The 17,562-nt window shown below is 37.7% G+C and overlaps 1 protein-coding gene across 6 annotated transcripts in view; it reads right to left on the bottom strand.

Annotated features, from left to right (window-relative positions):
* The window catches only part of SKIC3 (SKI3 subunit of superkiller complex), a 52,761-nt gene that overhangs the window by 10,886 nt on the left and 24,313 nt on the right, over nt 1-17,562 (bottom strand). For 4 of the 6 annotated variants that reach the window (XM_067316364.1, XM_067316370.1, XM_067316367.1 and 1 more), the window contains 18 exons: nt 17,377-17,553; nt 16,189-16,333; nt 15,924-16,002; nt 15,754-15,815; nt 15,577-15,633; nt 14,415-14,483; nt 13,365-13,439; nt 12,577-12,718; nt 11,301-11,394; nt 10,570-10,647; nt 9,155-9,279; nt 8,129-8,252; nt 5,198-5,416; nt 4,355-4,427; nt 3,297-3,350; nt 3,072-3,183; nt 1,691-1,819; nt 931-1,052 (listed from right to left, as the gene is read on the bottom strand). In XM_067316364.1, the coding sequence (XP_067172465.1) occupies nt 931-1,052; nt 1,691-1,819; nt 3,072-3,183; nt 3,297-3,350; nt 4,355-4,427; nt 5,198-5,416; nt 8,129-8,252; nt 9,155-9,279; nt 10,570-10,647; nt 11,301-11,394; nt 12,577-12,718; nt 13,365-13,439; nt 14,415-14,483; nt 15,577-15,633; nt 15,754-15,815; nt 15,924-16,002; nt 16,189-16,333; nt 17,377-17,553 (1,936 nt within the window). The remainder of the gene's footprint in view (nt 1-930; nt 1,053-1,690; nt 1,820-3,071; nt 3,184-3,296; nt 3,351-4,354; nt 4,428-5,197; nt 5,417-8,128; nt 8,253-9,154; nt 9,280-10,569; nt 10,648-11,300; nt 11,395-12,576; nt 12,719-13,364; nt 13,440-14,414; nt 14,484-15,576; nt 15,634-15,753; nt 15,816-15,923; nt 16,003-16,188; nt 16,334-17,376; nt 17,554-17,562) is intronic. The other 2 variants (XM_067316369.1, XM_067316368.1) reach the window with 2 other exon arrangements.

Genomic DNA, 17,562 nt, shown 5'->3' with positions numbered 1-17,562 from the left:
GTTTCTTTCCAAACTGCAGGCACTGACTCTCTTCACACCAGACTATTTAATCAATGAAACAAACAAAAACTAACCATAACCAACCCACACCACCACCCTGAACTATCACTATGTATGCGTGGAGATTTGCAACTCTTGTAAATATAAGACAGGTCAGCAGACATGCTGGTCAGAAAAGTAAAACACCTCCTAGCAAACAAAAAGATAGGAAAGTATTTCCTCCTAGAAAAACAGCATCTTTACTGAACCTAATTTTTAGAAATTAACTCTTTCCCAAAGAACATTTTTCTTTGTGAAAATCAGGGATATGTGCGACTGAGTTCAACTGTTATTTTGCTCATCTTCTGCCAAGTCTTCTATTCATGGAAAGGTGAAATGGACCCAGATACACATACTTCAGGCTTGCTAACACAACAGTTGCCAACTGGGTTGACTCAAGACTTTTCTTTTAATTATTAAACTTGGATTTTTTTTTTCCTTTAATCCTATCCTTAATGGCTTAGGCAAGTCAATCTTTTTTCTGTTTGTAGTCAGAACTGAATTTAGGCTCTGAAACAGAGAATCAATACAATTCAACCACAGAACAAAAGGCAGTTCACTTCTCTGTCAGTCTCCTACCTGGATATGAAGCTTTGAATTTCTGTAATGTTTCACTTAATACTAGGTTACTGAAAAAAGGCAAGAAGGAGAGACCAAATTTTGCTACAACATGTCATATCTTGTTTGCTATTTAGAGAGTTTTGGTATTGCAGGTAGAATAATTATCTTGGGTGTGGAGCTGAGGGAAGAGAGAGATGCTCCAACAACCATTGCAGTTAGCAGCTCTCCTGGAATAGGTGCTAATTCAATGATTACCTTTTTGTAAAGCACAGACAGACAAGTCATTTTTATGCAATTCTACCACCTTCTGCCAGTACGCTACCATCATACCTTGATACAAAGTGCTTCAGCTTCTGAGATCCTTCCAGTCTCTTCTAGAATGGTAATAGCTTGACATAGAGACCAGTCTTCAAGAGCCTGGGTGTAATTAGCTGGAAGGCTGTTCTCTCCAGCTGCAAATACAGACAAAACACTTTACTGTACATGCAGTAAGTGCCATACCACGTCATGTGCTCTAGACCTAGTAAGGGAGAGCTTAAGAGTGTATTAGTCTGACAGGGCTTTCTTCATTAGCAAGAACATCAAGAGATGATGGAATTAAAAACAAGAAGGGGCAGGGGGAAGCCAACTATTATGAATTAATATTCTGAATAATCAAACAAATATTAAATTTTAATTTGTTTGCAAAATGCTAAGGACCTCAAAGCAAGAGTGAGGTCTATTAGTACAGTTTATCCCTCTACTAGAAAAAGGTACACAGTTCACGGAGTATTTGGGACTTTTTTTGGTAAACTGTTCTTTTGGTCTAATACCTCCATCCATTCATTTAGGTATCAGTTCAGAAGTATTATTTCAAAAAAGCATTTGAGGCTTTGGTGGGAGGAGAAGGGTTTGGGGGAGCTACAATCATGTTAATTAACCCTAGCTCTGACATTATGATCTAGTATGTTTATGGGGAAAACACAGTTACAGCTCAAATCACTACCAAGGGATTTGCAGATTAGTTGCAAGCTTCTGAAATTCAGAAGAGTATTGTAAGCTTAGCGCATTTCAATTTTATTTTTTAAGTAAAAAATTTAACATGTCTTACTTTTGGCTGAAATTGTAGATACGAGAGTCATCTCTAGATCTGTTCGCTTTGACTCAGTGTTGCTTAGACAAACAATAGTGTTTTCAGCATGACAGGCTGCCATCAGCACTGCCCAGGCAGCAGGATTATCTAGAAGGAGAGAATCGTTAAAGGGAACTTGTGCCTGTTCTTAATACATTGGTATACCATTTAGAATGATCTTTACCACATAGAAAACATAGCTATCACTGGAACCACATATCGTATATAGGAGATAGCAAGAACAAGGCAAATAAATCAACCAGATCCTTACATCTGCTCAGCACATGGCAGCAGGTAACTATTTGCCACTAACAGGTAAGATCCTTCAAATCCTAAGACAAGGATGCTGCTTCTAAAGCCATCTAATAGTTTTTACATGGCCACTGCTATGCTGATCTGAAGCTGCCAGTTGACTTCTGACTATGCAGATTAAACTTCATTGTCATTTATATAAATAGTAGCAGCAAAAAAAATCCCAAGATACCATGATCCACAACTTTCAGTCACACAGACTCAACCTTGTCCAGCCACCAGTATGAAAGTTATGATGATCATAGATAGGTGCCTACTTCTCGTATCAGCATTACCCTGACCTAGCCAAGTCAGGAGCAACTGTGGCGGAAAGAATCCAGTGTCTGTAGCCCTGAACTGTACAGAGCTCATTCAAGAATTTCAGCCATGTAAGTTTTCAACTCAAAGATTATGAAATTTGTCTGGAAAATAAAACAAGGTTTGAGGATCTCAGAGTAAAATGTAAAGGATAACGCTTATGAATAGTAGTCATGTGTGTACCTGTGGGAAAGTAATTAAAGTTTTTTAATTTGCAACCCACATTGATGCATCAGAGCAGTAACACTGCAGAAGGAACAATGTTTCGGTATTTCACTTTCAAGTGCTACTTTTCAAAGCCCTGAAAACCCCACTAGATTTGCACTTAAATGATGATCTTCATTAAATGTATAAACTAGCATACTGTAACAGAACATTTCCAATCCAAAATCTTAAGCTAGATGAACAGATCTTTTCTGCTCAGTGTAGCATACTGTCCCTGAGAGAACTATTTTTCTGTCTAATATGTGAAATAATAGTTATCTCTTCTCCTACTAAGTGATAAACAAATTGCCAAAGATTTCAGAACAACTGTAAAACTCAGTTTTGTTTTGTTTTTTTCCTCCCTTGTCTGGTTTAATTCAACAGGCCTAAACTTAGAATGATAGTTAGAAGTTCAACTCTAAGTATTTTCCTCAAAACATACAGGTGATCGATCTAAGGGAAGCACATTCTGTGTTTGGGTGAGAGTTTTGTTTCTGAGAAGAAAACAAATGAAAAACACACTAGCATTTTGGAGAACAAGAGTAACCTGGACAGAGATGGATTGCCTTTTGAATATTCTTCAGAGGATTGTTTTTCTGATCTTCTAATGAGTGACATCCTGCTGCCAACTGATTAACTGCAATGTTCAGCAGAACTTCCTACAGAGAACACAAAAATGATTTTTAGCAGTCTAATGTAAGTGACCAGATGGGATTCGTTTTAGGATTGTTTATGGAATTATAAGTCTACATTTCAAGAGAGAAATTCAAACCTTTCCATGGTTTAAATCAAGCATATGTGCAATGTTTCCTGCCACAGCTCCCGCCTGCAAGATAAAAAATGTTAAATAGGTTAGATGACTGACGAATGCAGAACTTCTACACAAAATACATGGCCAAGATCTTTTTGCCTGTCTTGATCAGAAATACAAACTAAGTTTTTACCATCAGACATTTCCCTTTCCTACAGAACAACCTAGTTATAAAGAATTATGAAGGGCTATTCAAGATTAAAGCTGTCTTGCTAGTTTCAGCCCCATATAGAAAGGAATTCGATTTCAGGTGCTATTTCAGTTTGGATAATTGCCATAAATTAAGACAATGAGTATTTGGAAAAGAGCTAGGAAAGAAACACTGGCTATTACAAAAAGTGATAATGACTAGACTAGCCAAATTCAACATGCAAAAATCCTAAAAAAAATAAAATAAAATAAAAAAAAATTACACACAGACATACACACACACATACATATATACACACACTTTGTTTTCTTCTTAACCACTCAGGGCTCATTCTCTGTGAAAAAAAAAGGCTAATGTGATCATTTCTGGGGATGACACATAGATTTTGAGTTTACCATTTAAGATGGAGGCATCAGCCAGAAATCAAAAGTACTTTTAGATGTTTTTGAAAAGAGAGAGAGTAAAGAGTTGCTAAGCTTGTATATCTACAAGTTTTTTTCTTAAGAGCTTTTGAGTCCATTGGGGGATCTTTCCGTTAGCATAAGCATGTTATCATCACCGCCCTGCACAGCAGGGCTACAAAGAAAGCAAGTAAAAGGTCTAGGCTTTTTCCTATTGTAATAATTTGACTAATTTTTTTCTGTAAGTTTATTTCAAGTAGATAAAGGATCATTATCCAATGAAAGATGGAAATAATTGTGTATGCAACTTGCTCAGTATCTACTTGTATACGTAAGCCTGAATTTTTCCTATTAACTAGTGAATGCACATGTATTGAGGCTTGTTTGTTGTTTTCTGGTTAAGAAACTCACACACAGCTTCTATTCAGGAGGTAAACACCACAGATGTATTATAGCAATGCACTTACTTTTGCATTCTGTGGCGTATACAGTGGAACTAGTCGAGACAGAAGAGACCAAAGGGCAGGATTATCAGGGTTACTGGGAAAAGAGCAAGATTATTAGACTTTCCAAATTCCACATGAATCTGGTCTTCTGTGACTCTGTAGGCAGTTGCTATAAATCCCAAATAGATTTTTTCTATTAAAAAGAAAACCCACTGCGATAGCAAATAGGCATAGATAGTAATTTAAAACACACACAGTCAACAAAATACCAAAGTTATATTGCTAGTTAAAGAAATGAAGTATACAAAATGCATATCAATATTTACAGGGAGAAAACAAGAGACAAAACCTAGGATTAAAGATCTTGTCCTCATAGTCTAAGAAATAAGGAATTTTAATTGTAGTTTGAGGATAAACAGTCTACAAACAGGAGAGTTTCTGAAAACACCCAGAGAGAGTACAAAGTGCTGCTTGCATAAAGGCATCGATTAAAATCCCCACTCCCTATGATGCTTAGGTTAATCAGAACACATTTAAACAAGGACATTTAGCTAACAGAATGAAGTGCCCCAGAGGCTGTTAAATATTAAATAAAAGTCCTAGACACTTTTCTAGGTCGAAGGTTCTGCTACCTATGGCAAAAAAAGCTTTTCTAGAATAGCCAACTTATCTAACAGTTAAGAAGCCACCAAACCAGAAACAGAAAACCCCAAACAAGCCACAAAACTTGGGCAACTTGACCCCATAAATCAACAGAACTTTGATTTAAAGCATGCTGCAAGTGAGCAGAGGTTTGCTTACTACTCAACATTAACAAAATGACACATTTATAAGACAATTTAAAAAGAAAAACAGAATACATACCTATGAATTGCTTTGGAGACTTGTCTCTGGACCCCCACATTTCTACCTTGCAAGGCATAAACAGCAGAAGTAATAAGGCACCTCTCATAAATGCTATCCGCCCCTTTGATATGCTTCAGTAATTCTTTTAGTGCTGCAGTTGCAAGCGTAGCATCCCACTTCACCAGTCCTAATGTGCACAGAGCCTTCAGACTTTCTGTACTGGGTTCCTTTAATGAGCTGTTGAAACAGAGGGAGGAAAGGAGACAGGCCATTGGGGAGCACAAATTAAACTTGTTAATATTACAGTATTTGTTACTTCGGAGTCCTTTTGCTCCTATGTATGTGTAGTGAGAACACCTGCAGAAGATCTGACGAGGAGTCAGTGACTGGCAGAGTACGTGGTAGCAGGCCCAGCGTGTGAAACTACATGCTGACCAAATTCCCATCAGGGCCAGGCAGGCATATTCAGTTTTTTGTCAACAGTGTCTTCCTGGACAGCAGTCTCTCAAGGTTAGCACAGCTGAGATAAGGAAATAGTTCTAATAGACTTAAGGGGCCCTTAGGATACAACGAGTTAAGTCCTGCCTGGGCATCCGACCCATGCGTCCGACCCGTGCCTTCAGCAGCCTCCCATCAGCAACCCCTCTGCATGGTTCCCAGGGCTCCCCGTGCAGCTTGGAGTGCAAGTCCTTTATTAAATCTATCCTGTTTAACCCCTCATGAACTTTGAGTGTCTCTCTCCACCAGTATCCAATCCTCTCTTGCGTGGCTTGCAGTCATAGTATGAATTCCTAATTTATCAATAGTTATGGTATGCTGAATTAATGACCTCTTAGTATAAGACGCTGGATCAAGCTAGACCAGTATTCTTGAGATCTTAGGTAAGAAAGAGAGCAGTGGTTATGTAGTATTTCAGCACTTAAGCTTACAAACTATAAATATTTGGCAAGAATCTGACACGTTTAGCTGCCCTCAGAAAGTAGCCATAAAATGAATGGTAAGAAAACATCTAACACCAACACCTACATTCCTTTCTTGAAAAGTCTGTACTGCTAACTAGTGCCAGACTAGTTGCAGTGTTCCCATTTACAACTTCACAACAGAAGTCTAGTCAGAAATGAGTCTCTTGTATAGAGCTACTCTTTCAATTAGACCATTCAAAGAAACTAAGCCTTGTTTACATCACGATTTGTTACAGCTTAAAGGTAGTTTGAGCACACTTTCCATCATCAATTAAAAATTAATCAGCATTCATTTCATTATGAGAGTCCGTTTAACCTTATATCAATAGTATTCAAAGCTTTATGAAAGAACCACTAGATACAGTTCAGCAAATTATTCTGGTATAGGTGGAGAAGTCTAACTCAAGCAAAGACAATCCCTTGAACCTCAACTCTGGTGAACACAAAGACCAAGCTCAGTACAAAACAACCAGAACCAAAGACCTTTACTGACGTACTAATTGAAGGTATTCTTACACTAAAGGTAATTCAATTGTCAATAGTAAATTGCAAAACCAATTTAAAGGAGGCAAATAATGAAACTGTACGGGGCAACGGTTGTTATTTAGAGTTAAATAACTGCCATGTCCAAAACATAATTACAAACAGAAGTGCTGCCTAGTTTCATTTATCAGATGAGTCTTATGAGGTTCCTTTTCAAGCACCTAATTTTCACTTTTGACTTCAAATAAGAGCAAAAATGTAAACATCCTATTCTATACTTTGTTTTCAGTTCCTAGGAAAAAAATTCTTAAGAGTTGTTAAATGCAAACTTGAATAGCTACCACTGAGTCTCTTATATGATGCAAAGGCACATCCCTCCCATGAGTAAGTACACTTACTTTATCATATTAGCTATAAAGACATAGTCATTACCAAAATCCCTATGCCAAGCTGGCCATGAGAAAATAATAAAGGCAGCCCCTTGTACAGTGCCCTGCTCAAGCCCTTTAGACCATCTAGCATAAATTTCATTATCTGTCTGAATAGACTGTACAGTTCTTTTTTATTACTGAAATTCCACTTTATACTTTTGCAACACTGTGCTTCAGATCCAAGTCTAGACAGATCTACTTAATGTTATTTTCTAGAGCGTTTACCATTTTTTTCCCCTTTAAACACAAGTGACTAACATCATGTAGGAAGTTCTCATTGTTGAAGTTTATGATAAAAATAGAACTCTGCAGTGACTAATAGAATGCAGGAAATATCAGCTCCCTAGCTAGTTAATCATCAGTTACGCAGGATTTAGAGCATACTAGGTCATGGACCTTCACTATTTTAGTAATTTTGGGGATCTGCTGGCAAGATGGAGACAGTACAGCCAGTACTGGAGTTCTATATTGACAGATATTTGCCCTGAGAGGCTGAGATATTAGACCTTAATCCATAGCTACCAGGAAATTAAAATGAGCCAGGGGTTTTTAAGTCTCCAGAGGTCCGGAGAAAAAGACATTCATGACGCAAGTGAACAACTGAAAAAGGTTTGCTTTGCTTCATGGGAAATCTACAAGACTGTCCTCATCTTTGATGCCTGGAACACAATTTTACTGGGAATTTCTGACTATTAAAACTTAATTTGTTTTTATTAGCCATTTAGATTTCTTACAGCTAAAGAACATAACTATTTCCTAATGAGTAGGACAACTACAAGTTATCATCATCTTAACGATAAACCTATTAAAGCTACCACGCAGAGAAATTAGACACCCAGACTGCCCAGCCTACCAGCCCTTCCACTACCTAGGGCTTTTTAATATAAAAGAACACACAGGACTTAAAACAAAAGGGATAGCTAGCATTAATAGGCTTTAGGGAAACACTGTATCCACTCTTGTTTCTACTTCACAATACAAAACACCCACCTGAGATCCCAATAAAAAAGTAGCTTCAAGGACTTAGCAGTACAATCAAACATTATACACTGATTATTATTCCCTCCACTCACCATTTAAACAGCAATGTCTTTGCAGCATCCACTTTGTTCTGTTTATATTCTATTATTGCCAAGGCAGTCAGGATATGGGCTTTATCTTGTTCAGACTCAGCAACAGACAATGCTCTCTCATAGGCTGGTAAAAAAAAACAAAAAAAAACAAACACCCCCCCCCCCAAGATTCAGAATTCAAGTAGGATAAAAAAAAATACAATGCTTATAAAGCCTCTGGAAAGGCATGCTATTAGAATGCATATACAGAGAGACACTGATTTTAGATTCACTAAGTTTTCACACCTCAAGTCACAGGCAGAGAACAAAAAAAAGTTGACCAAGAGCTTAGGGAGCAACTGTGTGTTAGAAAATGCCAAATTTAAAAGGTTGTTTAAAGTCTGGGAGTTGTTTAAGATGTAGCAAGTGGAAACATCTGAAAAATCAATATCCCTATATTGAATTAGAAGAAGAAGAAGAAAAGAACACCATTTAAGGTTGCCCCTTTGAAAGTTTACTTAGGAAATTGTACTTGGTATGGGCACACACAGCCCCAGTTACAAACTGAGGATTATTTAAAATGCTGAGCTGGCTGCTCCACTGTGACTGCTTAAACTTATACAGTGACAATTCAGTTCGCCTTTTTGAAGCCTCAAATCTTAGCAGCACAGAATACAACAATACAGCACTTATATCTATCACTATAGAGTGCTTTGAACAACAGATTAGTCTCCTATCTAAAACTGATTTTTCCAGGAAAGTCATTCCATTTGAGACCAAGGGAGGCTTAGAACACAACAGTTCAATAGACAGAAAATAAATACTTAAAATGAAGAAACATAGCTTCCTTTAGTACATTAGAATAGTTCTAGCACCCTGCTTAGTCTAATGATTCAAATAACTATGGAGGTTCTACTTTACTCTTGCATTAAGGACTGAAAGAGTGCGGTGAGCTGAGCTACAACTTGTTTGATTAGACAAAAAAGATTTTGGCAGTGTTATTCTTATGAAGAGCCCCACAGTGCCTCAAATTAGGCAGATGCTTACCTTTAATACTTTCTTGTAAGAGTCCCTTCTTGAAGTAGGCTAACGCTATTCCCACAATACCATCAAACTCTGTTAGGGGTACTGATGTGTAAACTTCAATGGCCTTATCACACTGACCAATGGCACTGTAAAAACAAAAAGTTATGAAGGATATAGCAAAAGCTGCTTTGACTCAGTCAAGTTGTCTATCCAGCCCAGTATTCTGTTTCCAACAGCAGTTGTAAGCAGACATATGGAAAAAAGCAAGACTAGGACAAGAACGTGCAGTATTCCCCACCTTCCTCCTCCTCCACCGACTACTCTCCCAGACTATCTGTTGTGTGAAGCATAGTGAAGAAATCCCCACCACCCACGATAGCTATATGTAATGATGTCACTTCATGGTCAACACAGTGAAGTGAGGAGGGAGTGGGAGAAAACAGCAAAGGTGAAATACAAAGCATAAAAAAGCAAATCAAAGTAGGGAGGTGTGCATGCATGCGTGCATGCACACACACACACACACCCCATTCTTGTTCTAAGAATACCACTGAAAAACTCATACAGGATTGTGTTTTTTAGAACTAATTATTAGTTACTGGAGCTTTACAATTGCTTAAGTTGCACACAGGAATCCCCATGCATATAGCCTGGATCTGAGACTACGGGAAACTGAAGAGCCACTTCAAAGATCCTCCTCAAAGTTAAAGGATTAATGATCATCCTAGAAGATCCAATGTCACATATCAGAACTTAATCATACACCAAATTTCCTCAGAGGACTGACAAAACCTAATTAGCAGAGCTTGAGCCATCTCATATCAAAGAGCAGTCTGAAATCCTCATCTGTTTAGATTTGTGACCCTGTGTTTCCTCAGGACTAAAAGAAATTGTGAAAGGAACTTAGAATTGTAAGTAAACTGCACTCTTCAGAAGAAAGGTCACATCCTTGCACCTAGCACCACAAGCACACATGCTTCAGGTTATACTGGTCAATACAAATTCAAACAGCAAGTAGAAAAGATTGCTGATCAAGGTTGAAGCGGCTACTTTATACAAGCTAAGACTAGCTGGGTTCAGATCCATATCTAAAGCGTGGAGATCATTAAAAAAAGTTTATCATTCTGGAGACCATAAAACCACTACATTGTATGGAGTCTACATTAAGGCATTTAAGGATCAAACTGGGGGAAAAGAGAATCACTGATCTGTTATAAACTGTCAACAGATATAGCAATTCCTTGTAATTTATTTTTGTTATATATGCCACAGGTTTCTGGAGCACCTATAAAATTAAAACTTGTCTATAGCTAAAAATGGTTGGTTACTACATCCTTTCTAGAGCTACCTTTCACCTTTCAGCCTCACCCATGGTTTACACCACTGCATTCGCTACATCCAAAGCTGAAGTTAGGAGCTGAAATAATAACACTTACCACAGTGATCTGCCATAGTTTTGCATTGCTATAATATATTTTTCTGTATCTTCAGAGTTTTTCAGCAATGAAGCCGCCCTTGAAATAACCACAATTACGAATAACTACCATATGACTATAACGCACATATTTTGACATTTGTTCTCAGAGCAGAACAGATAAATGTGTTATGCAGAAATCTCTTACTACACTAATTAAGCACAAACAGAGCTTATTTTACAAAGTTTTAATGCATCAGCAAACATGTTCAACAAACACTATTTCCTTCATCACCTCTTCCTCCTATCTGAAAGGGAGAGAGCAGAAAATAAAAAACAAAACTCAACAACCTACACTAATTAAAATGAGGCAGAGACAGGAACTAAAACAAAAAAGAGGCTCCATTAAAACAGTTCCCATAAACGAATTCAAGATTACATCAGGGATCTGTTTATAAAACAAACAAACAAAAACCCTTAAATCTGGTATAGTGAATTAACCAAATATCCTAGTAAGACAGACACTCAGCCTTGGGACACCTTTACTCCTCCAGTTCTCCATGTCCTCCAGTCTTGCACTCCCATGTAACAACATCCCCACAATCCCTTTATAGTACAGTTAACTGGGATGTACTTTTGAATTTAGAAAAAGTTTACTAAAGGAAAAGAAAAACTTTTAAGTTTTTCAGCTGGTATATGGAAAAAGTCGTTGAGGAGCTTCTATTAGTAAACATCCTAGGGTGTATAGTTTACCTCTGATAAGCATCCGTTGCCTGCCTTTTTAGATGCAGATATTCATTCAAATAACCAAGCATTGTGAAAGCAGATGCATCATCTGGAATTCTTTCTAGAAAAGCAGAATTGATGGTATAGGATAACATGATCAGAAAGAGCTGTGAAAAAGCATTAGAAAAAAAAAACGTTGCTACATTGATGCTACAGTATATATATATACAAAGCACTTTGCCAAGTGCTTCTGTCAGTTGCTCATTGGAATCATTTTGACAGGTTGCATGCAAATAAAGAAGAGATAAAGACCCACAGCATCAGGCTAGCTCAAAAGTGTTTCAGATCTTACGATACAGATGTCATTGACAGGCCCAATATATTGTTTTTCAGCCTGCAGTGGCTTGGGTTTTTTTGGAATGAAATAAACTATCCAGTTTTTATTCATTCTAGTAAAATACTAGTAGAATCTTAGAATGTTTATTTTCAATAGTACAACTTTGGAAAGCTTGTGAATGGTTAAAGCACAGATTTGTCAGGTATCATCCCACTCCAGGCTTCTAACAGTTCTCCCCACACTAGAAAGGGTCAGACAGGCCCCTCTTGCAATCTGTTTAACAACAGGGATTTTATAAGCAGAGAATAAATTCTCACACTTGTTTCATTTTAAGAGCTTGCACTTTATTACGCAGCTCTCAAAAATCAGCAACAGATTACTAGTCAGAGAATTTACAGCAACAGATCAAAGAAAATCCACACTTACTCTACCCATATTCCTGGCTAGATAGACACAAGCCTACCCCCATAAGAAACAGTTCCAAGCCAGCATGGCCTCCTAAGAAAAATTTCAGTAAGACACAGAATATTAACACAACGGTGTGTGTCAGTTAATGAAGTTATACAGCATTCAGGAACAGGCTTATGCCCAAACAACATGGCACGTGGGCAGAGGAGTTGGCATGTATCTGTGCCTATCCATACAAGCATACCCAAAGGAAATCTGTTACCAAATATTTGGTGACAGATATGACAAGGTTTTGGTCCTTGTTTTGCTCAGTCTTTGAAACAAAATCTGGGGGAAGAACATGAGCAGGAAGACCTAACTCATGTCACTATTTCATCTCAGTATGATCATAAGAATCAGTAGCCTATTCACCCTATTTTGGTTGTCAGTTTTACAGTTCAAAAGCCTCTCCCCCAACCCTGTCAGATCATGCTTTGCCAGAAATAGTATTCACTCATTCATTCTGAATGTATCTTAGTCAGATTTTCGATAGTTCATTGACGCATTTAAGCTGCCTACCTGTATATTTGCTCAAGACCACCTGGGCTGCTGGAATAGCATTCATTTGAACAATGTTGTACAAATACAGTTCAGTGTTTCTGTTGGTTTTATCCTGCAGTGTTGAACATACCCAATGGGCATAGCCTTTTGCTCCCTCAGTCTCAAGAAACAAACAAAAATAGGAGTCATTAAAACTGCTTGAGCAACAGCGAAATATTTAAAAAACAGAATTGTTATTGTAATTTTTAAGGTAGAGTCTCAGATTAAAAAAAAAAAAATCAGGGTCAGTGTTTTCTTATTCTACATAACAACACTAAATGGAACTACTGCAAACACAGTTGTTATGATTTGTCATTTGGGAAAAAGAATTCCCACATTAACATATCACATACTGCACTACTGGAGGGATGACAGATGAGAAGAGTTATAAAAGAAGGTAAAAGTTATCCACTTTTTCTTAGAACTCAGGGTACTGGCAATATCTTTGCTCTCTCCTGGAGTAGTTGAAATTTATGCTTTTGATTTCTGTCCAGTTCTGTGGAACATCAAGAATGCATTTTCATGACTTGTGAAGCAGATTTCTCAGACCATTGAGACTAAAGCATTTATTAAAACAACTGCCTGCTTTTCAGTGTCAGAGCAGGCCAGGAACAACATCATGGAATCCAGATAACCTCATCTGGAACAAAACCCTAACTGTTCCATCATTCAACATATGCCTATTAAAAAACAAACAAACAAACAATCACCTAAGTAGGGAGATGAGGTATTTCAAATCTTCAGGACAAGACAACTATTATACTTACATGCATACTAAGTTCAGTTGTGTGCCTGAAGAGATCCATAGTATCATAGCTGCCTACTTTCTCTGCAATAAGAGCCTACAGAGAATTAAGACTTGCTGTGATCAGGTACTTCAAAAATTACGACATTGACAAGAAACTCAGAATACATCACTTTAAACACGCTTTAGGTATTTAACATGAAGACATTTTCTTTTCTCATGCCCTCCAAGAAACATATTGTTTTAAAGAATAAAATAAACAACAACAAAGGGAGCACAAACAGTCTGCACTGCATCAATACTTGAAACTTAAGGTCTTCTGCTGCTACTTCACATTCTTCAGAACAAAGGTTTTCTTTCCTATGTTAATAAAATCTATAACAATATCTGACGGGAGCTGAATTTTGACATGTGATGGTGCTAGTTCTTCCCCAGAATTCAGTTTCAAGTAGACATTAGCAGATCAGCAGCATGGGATTATAGAGGGCATGTATGGTGATCATAACAGTAGAAATACCCTGTGATTTGTACTTATTGTCAGATTATAGATGGCCTAGATATCAGTAAGATTATATCCAATCTACAGTGGTGGGGGGGGAAGTGACCTGTAAGAACTGCTTTTGCATCAGGTACATTGGAGACTTACTGTTTCAGGGGCTGAGAAGAGTTAAGCAGTGCCAAACAGTGAGCTTGTGATACAGCTGAAGTTTCTGAAGCAACTACTATGAAGATAGTGCTTTGTTGAGAAAGCTCAATAAAAAATTTCAGAGCACAGAACAGCGTTTGTTTTATACTAGCTAGTTTCTTACACAGCTTCACAACAGCATCAGCCACATAAAAGCATTATACAAAGACATCTGAGCTTTCAGTAGCTTTCCCTACACAGCACTGTGGAAACACAGGGTCCCATCCACCCCCTGAGGAAGGAGCTCCCTCTCCTTAAAAGCTTACATTTAATTTTTAGGAACATGCTTAAGAGCAAATGAAGAATAACTAAGATGGAGTCTAAATCCTCTCTACCTTGTTTAACAACTACTTTTGGTGCACAGTTTTATGATTTCTCATGTCTTACCTGCCCTATCCAACACATTAAGTAAGAAGGCTCCAGAGACTGGGCTATCTTGAAGGCTTCATGAGCTTGCTGTAGAATCAAAGATAACAGTTCTATTGAACTGCCTAGCATGGTAAGAGAGCGCTGTTGAGTATACACAGTTACTGATACACAGTAATGGTTTTCATGGACAAAATTAGGTCACTGCTAAAAATATCTACTGTGCTATACCAAATAACAACGCATAACCCAGAGAAATTAAAGGAGTTTAGTCTTACTGAAAAAGTCCCTTCCCTTCCAAATCCACTTCCTCCTCATAACAATAAAACCATTTAAGCTGCCAAATTAACTGTTAGAAAAGCTAGCATTTTAAAGCCAGGCTCCAATTTTGGAAATTTCTATTTCTTCCATGAAAACATAGATAAATAGACATCTTTTCAAAGTGGTTAAGCTGATTTACCACCTGCAAGTGATGTTTTGCTCTGGCTTGCATATGGTCAGAGTTCTTCCCTCAATGCAGCACAAGGTCAGCAAAGTCTTAGCATTAATGGTCTTAGAGGTAAGTAATCTGTGGGATCAAATTATTTTTCTTAAAAATAATTCTCAGTCTGATCACCACATTCCTCACATCAAACAAAATTTTAAAAAGTTCTGTAATTCTGACCAGCAAATAGGACTGAATGTAGTTTGAGCTGCATAACAAGTCTGGACTTTAAGTAATCTGTAATTTTTCTCCAGAGAAACTCTGAAGGTTACATAGAACTGTGGCAAATCATATGATATGCTGATGAGCAGAAAGTAGCTACCTAAGGGAAACTCAAAAATTTTAAGTTCGGTTTACTTGTGATCTAAAAGAACAAAAGAGTTCTTCAAACTTGGTGCGCACTGGTTTGACTAACTACTTATCAGTCCTTTGAAACAGTTTTTATTTCATACAATTCTTTGAAAAGCAACCTCAGCAATTTATGAAAAGGTTACTCGACCTCATCCACTCCAAAACAAACATTTAATTCATCTGTACGACTCAGGTATGGTACAGTTGCAGATTTTATTTCATACAAAGGAAATATATTTCTTGAATCTGAGAAGGATGCTCTCACTGTTTGCCTATACTTCTACTTCCATATACTCCCTTAAAAAAAGGGAAGGGGAGCTATATTTGAAGATGAGAAAAGGGAGTTACCTCAATGTTTCCAGTTGCTAGATACAAAACCCCCAAGTTCGTCCAGGCAACAACATTCTAGACAGAAGACAAAGTTAAAATCGACATATTATTGCTATATTCAAAAATAACTGCACTAGGGGAAAAAAAGTTTTAAATGCCCACTTGAAACAGATGGTAGCTGCCTACAGCACTTACGATTTGCTCAGCTTGAACAGATTTGATGAACGAATGTTGAGCAAGAGCATAATTTCCAATAGCTGGAAAAGAGAGGAGAACTAGATGTAACTGAGTTTTATGAACAGCATTAGTCAAGCTGCCTTCTAATTTAGGACATTATGCAGCTAGGGGTTTCACTGAAGACTTACCACTACAGGAAGCAACTACACCAAGTGCATTCCAGTAAAGATGACTTTTGCTGTCAAGCCTCACAGCTTTTTTGAGACACTAGAAGAGAATCAAGTGTGAATTACATCAGAAGAGCAAAAATTATGATTTAATGCACTTGCTTATTCAGAGACTTAGATTTTACTGAGGACAAAGATCATGCATAAAGGCATCAAAGCTGATTTAAATTTTATAGACTATTAAAAAAAACAACAAAAAAACCCAGAAACCACACATTGGCAATACCTGTAAAGATTTCTCTAGCAGTTCACTGATCTCATTCATGTCAGTGCCCATTGCTGTTAGGTGCTCTGCTTGTCGATAATAATTTATTCCTAGATCACACCATATGTTAGGCAAAGGCATCAATTTTAAAGCTCTGCTGTAACACCTACAGAAACATGAATCAGAGAAGCATTATTCGTAGCCTTTCTACGTGAAGAATAGAAAACTGAAAAAATACACAAACCAAGTAAATGTGCATAAATACAAACAAAACCCAGACAAGAACAGAAAGTCAATGACAACTAGACAATTAAAAATGAAGCAGGAGTGAAAGCTGTCAGACAATGGAGCGGGTTTTTTTTGTTTAATTCAGACAGTCACCTTCACAGAATCTATCCTGGTCTCAAGACAGTCTGCAATGCCCACCAATTGTGAAGCCACGAACGTATAATATATCAAAACTATGTTAGGGGTAGTATGTATGTTACCAACTAAAACAAACATCACATATGCTATTTTAGTCATTCAGGTCATTCAGAAGTTAATCAAACTTCACCTAGGAAGTATGTTATTTCATACAATTGTTTGAAAAGCAACCTCTTGATAAATTGCTGAGGTTATCATGTCATGGTAGAGATTTACTAAAGCAGCTGTTTTTCTTGTCTGTCTCAACTTACACATCCAACTGCAGAAAGCTCAGAGGGAGCCACAGAAGAGGCTACAAGAATCCTATAAATATTTTCTATTGACATGAGCTTCCAGGGCCAGGAACAAGGAACTTCTGGTGTAATCTAGATCAGTATCTAGGGCTAGAATTGATGACATTTTTGTAAGAAAGCTTAGACTATTACTTTGGACTTTGATAGTCCTGGGAGAATTAGTTAGCAACTACTGCAACTTCTCCATTTAAAATGGCACAATTTGTTGAATGCCAGAGAGGACATAGCCACGTTCTGGAGATAGAAGCAAGGAGCAGAGTAGATGCTACATGACTGCTGATATACATGGTGGCAACCCTGGAAGCATATCCTGAAATGAGTGGTGTAATGTGGAAGAAGTGCGAGGCCCTATCTACCCACCTCATAAATCTTCACTCAGCATGCAGGCGCCAAAAGCATGTGTTTCCTTTTGCTCCTTCTAGTCTAGGATACTTGAGACCCTAGTAATGTGCACAGCTGTTTAGAAGCACTCAAGAGTAAAGGTTATTACCTTCCTCCCAGGCTGAGCAGCTCACTTTTCTTCAGCATCTGTTTGTCTGCATTTTTACCAAGAAGGGATCCTAGAACCTGAACATTCACTTTGGCTGGTGAAACGACATGCACACTAGTACATGTATCTCCAAGCAGTTTCCAGAGGGAAGATACATCAGGACGGCACTTTGTTGCCCTGTAAATT

The sequence above is a fragment of the Apteryx mantelli genome, chromosome Z (genome assembly GCF_036417845.1).
Source record: "Apteryx mantelli isolate bAptMan1 chromosome Z, bAptMan1.hap1, whole genome shotgun sequence".
Taxonomy (NCBI): Eukaryota; Metazoa; Chordata; class Aves; order Apterygiformes; family Apterygidae; genus Apteryx; species Apteryx mantelli.
Note: the sequence above shows the minus strand (reverse complement) of the source record. Positions and strands in the feature narration are given on the sequence as shown.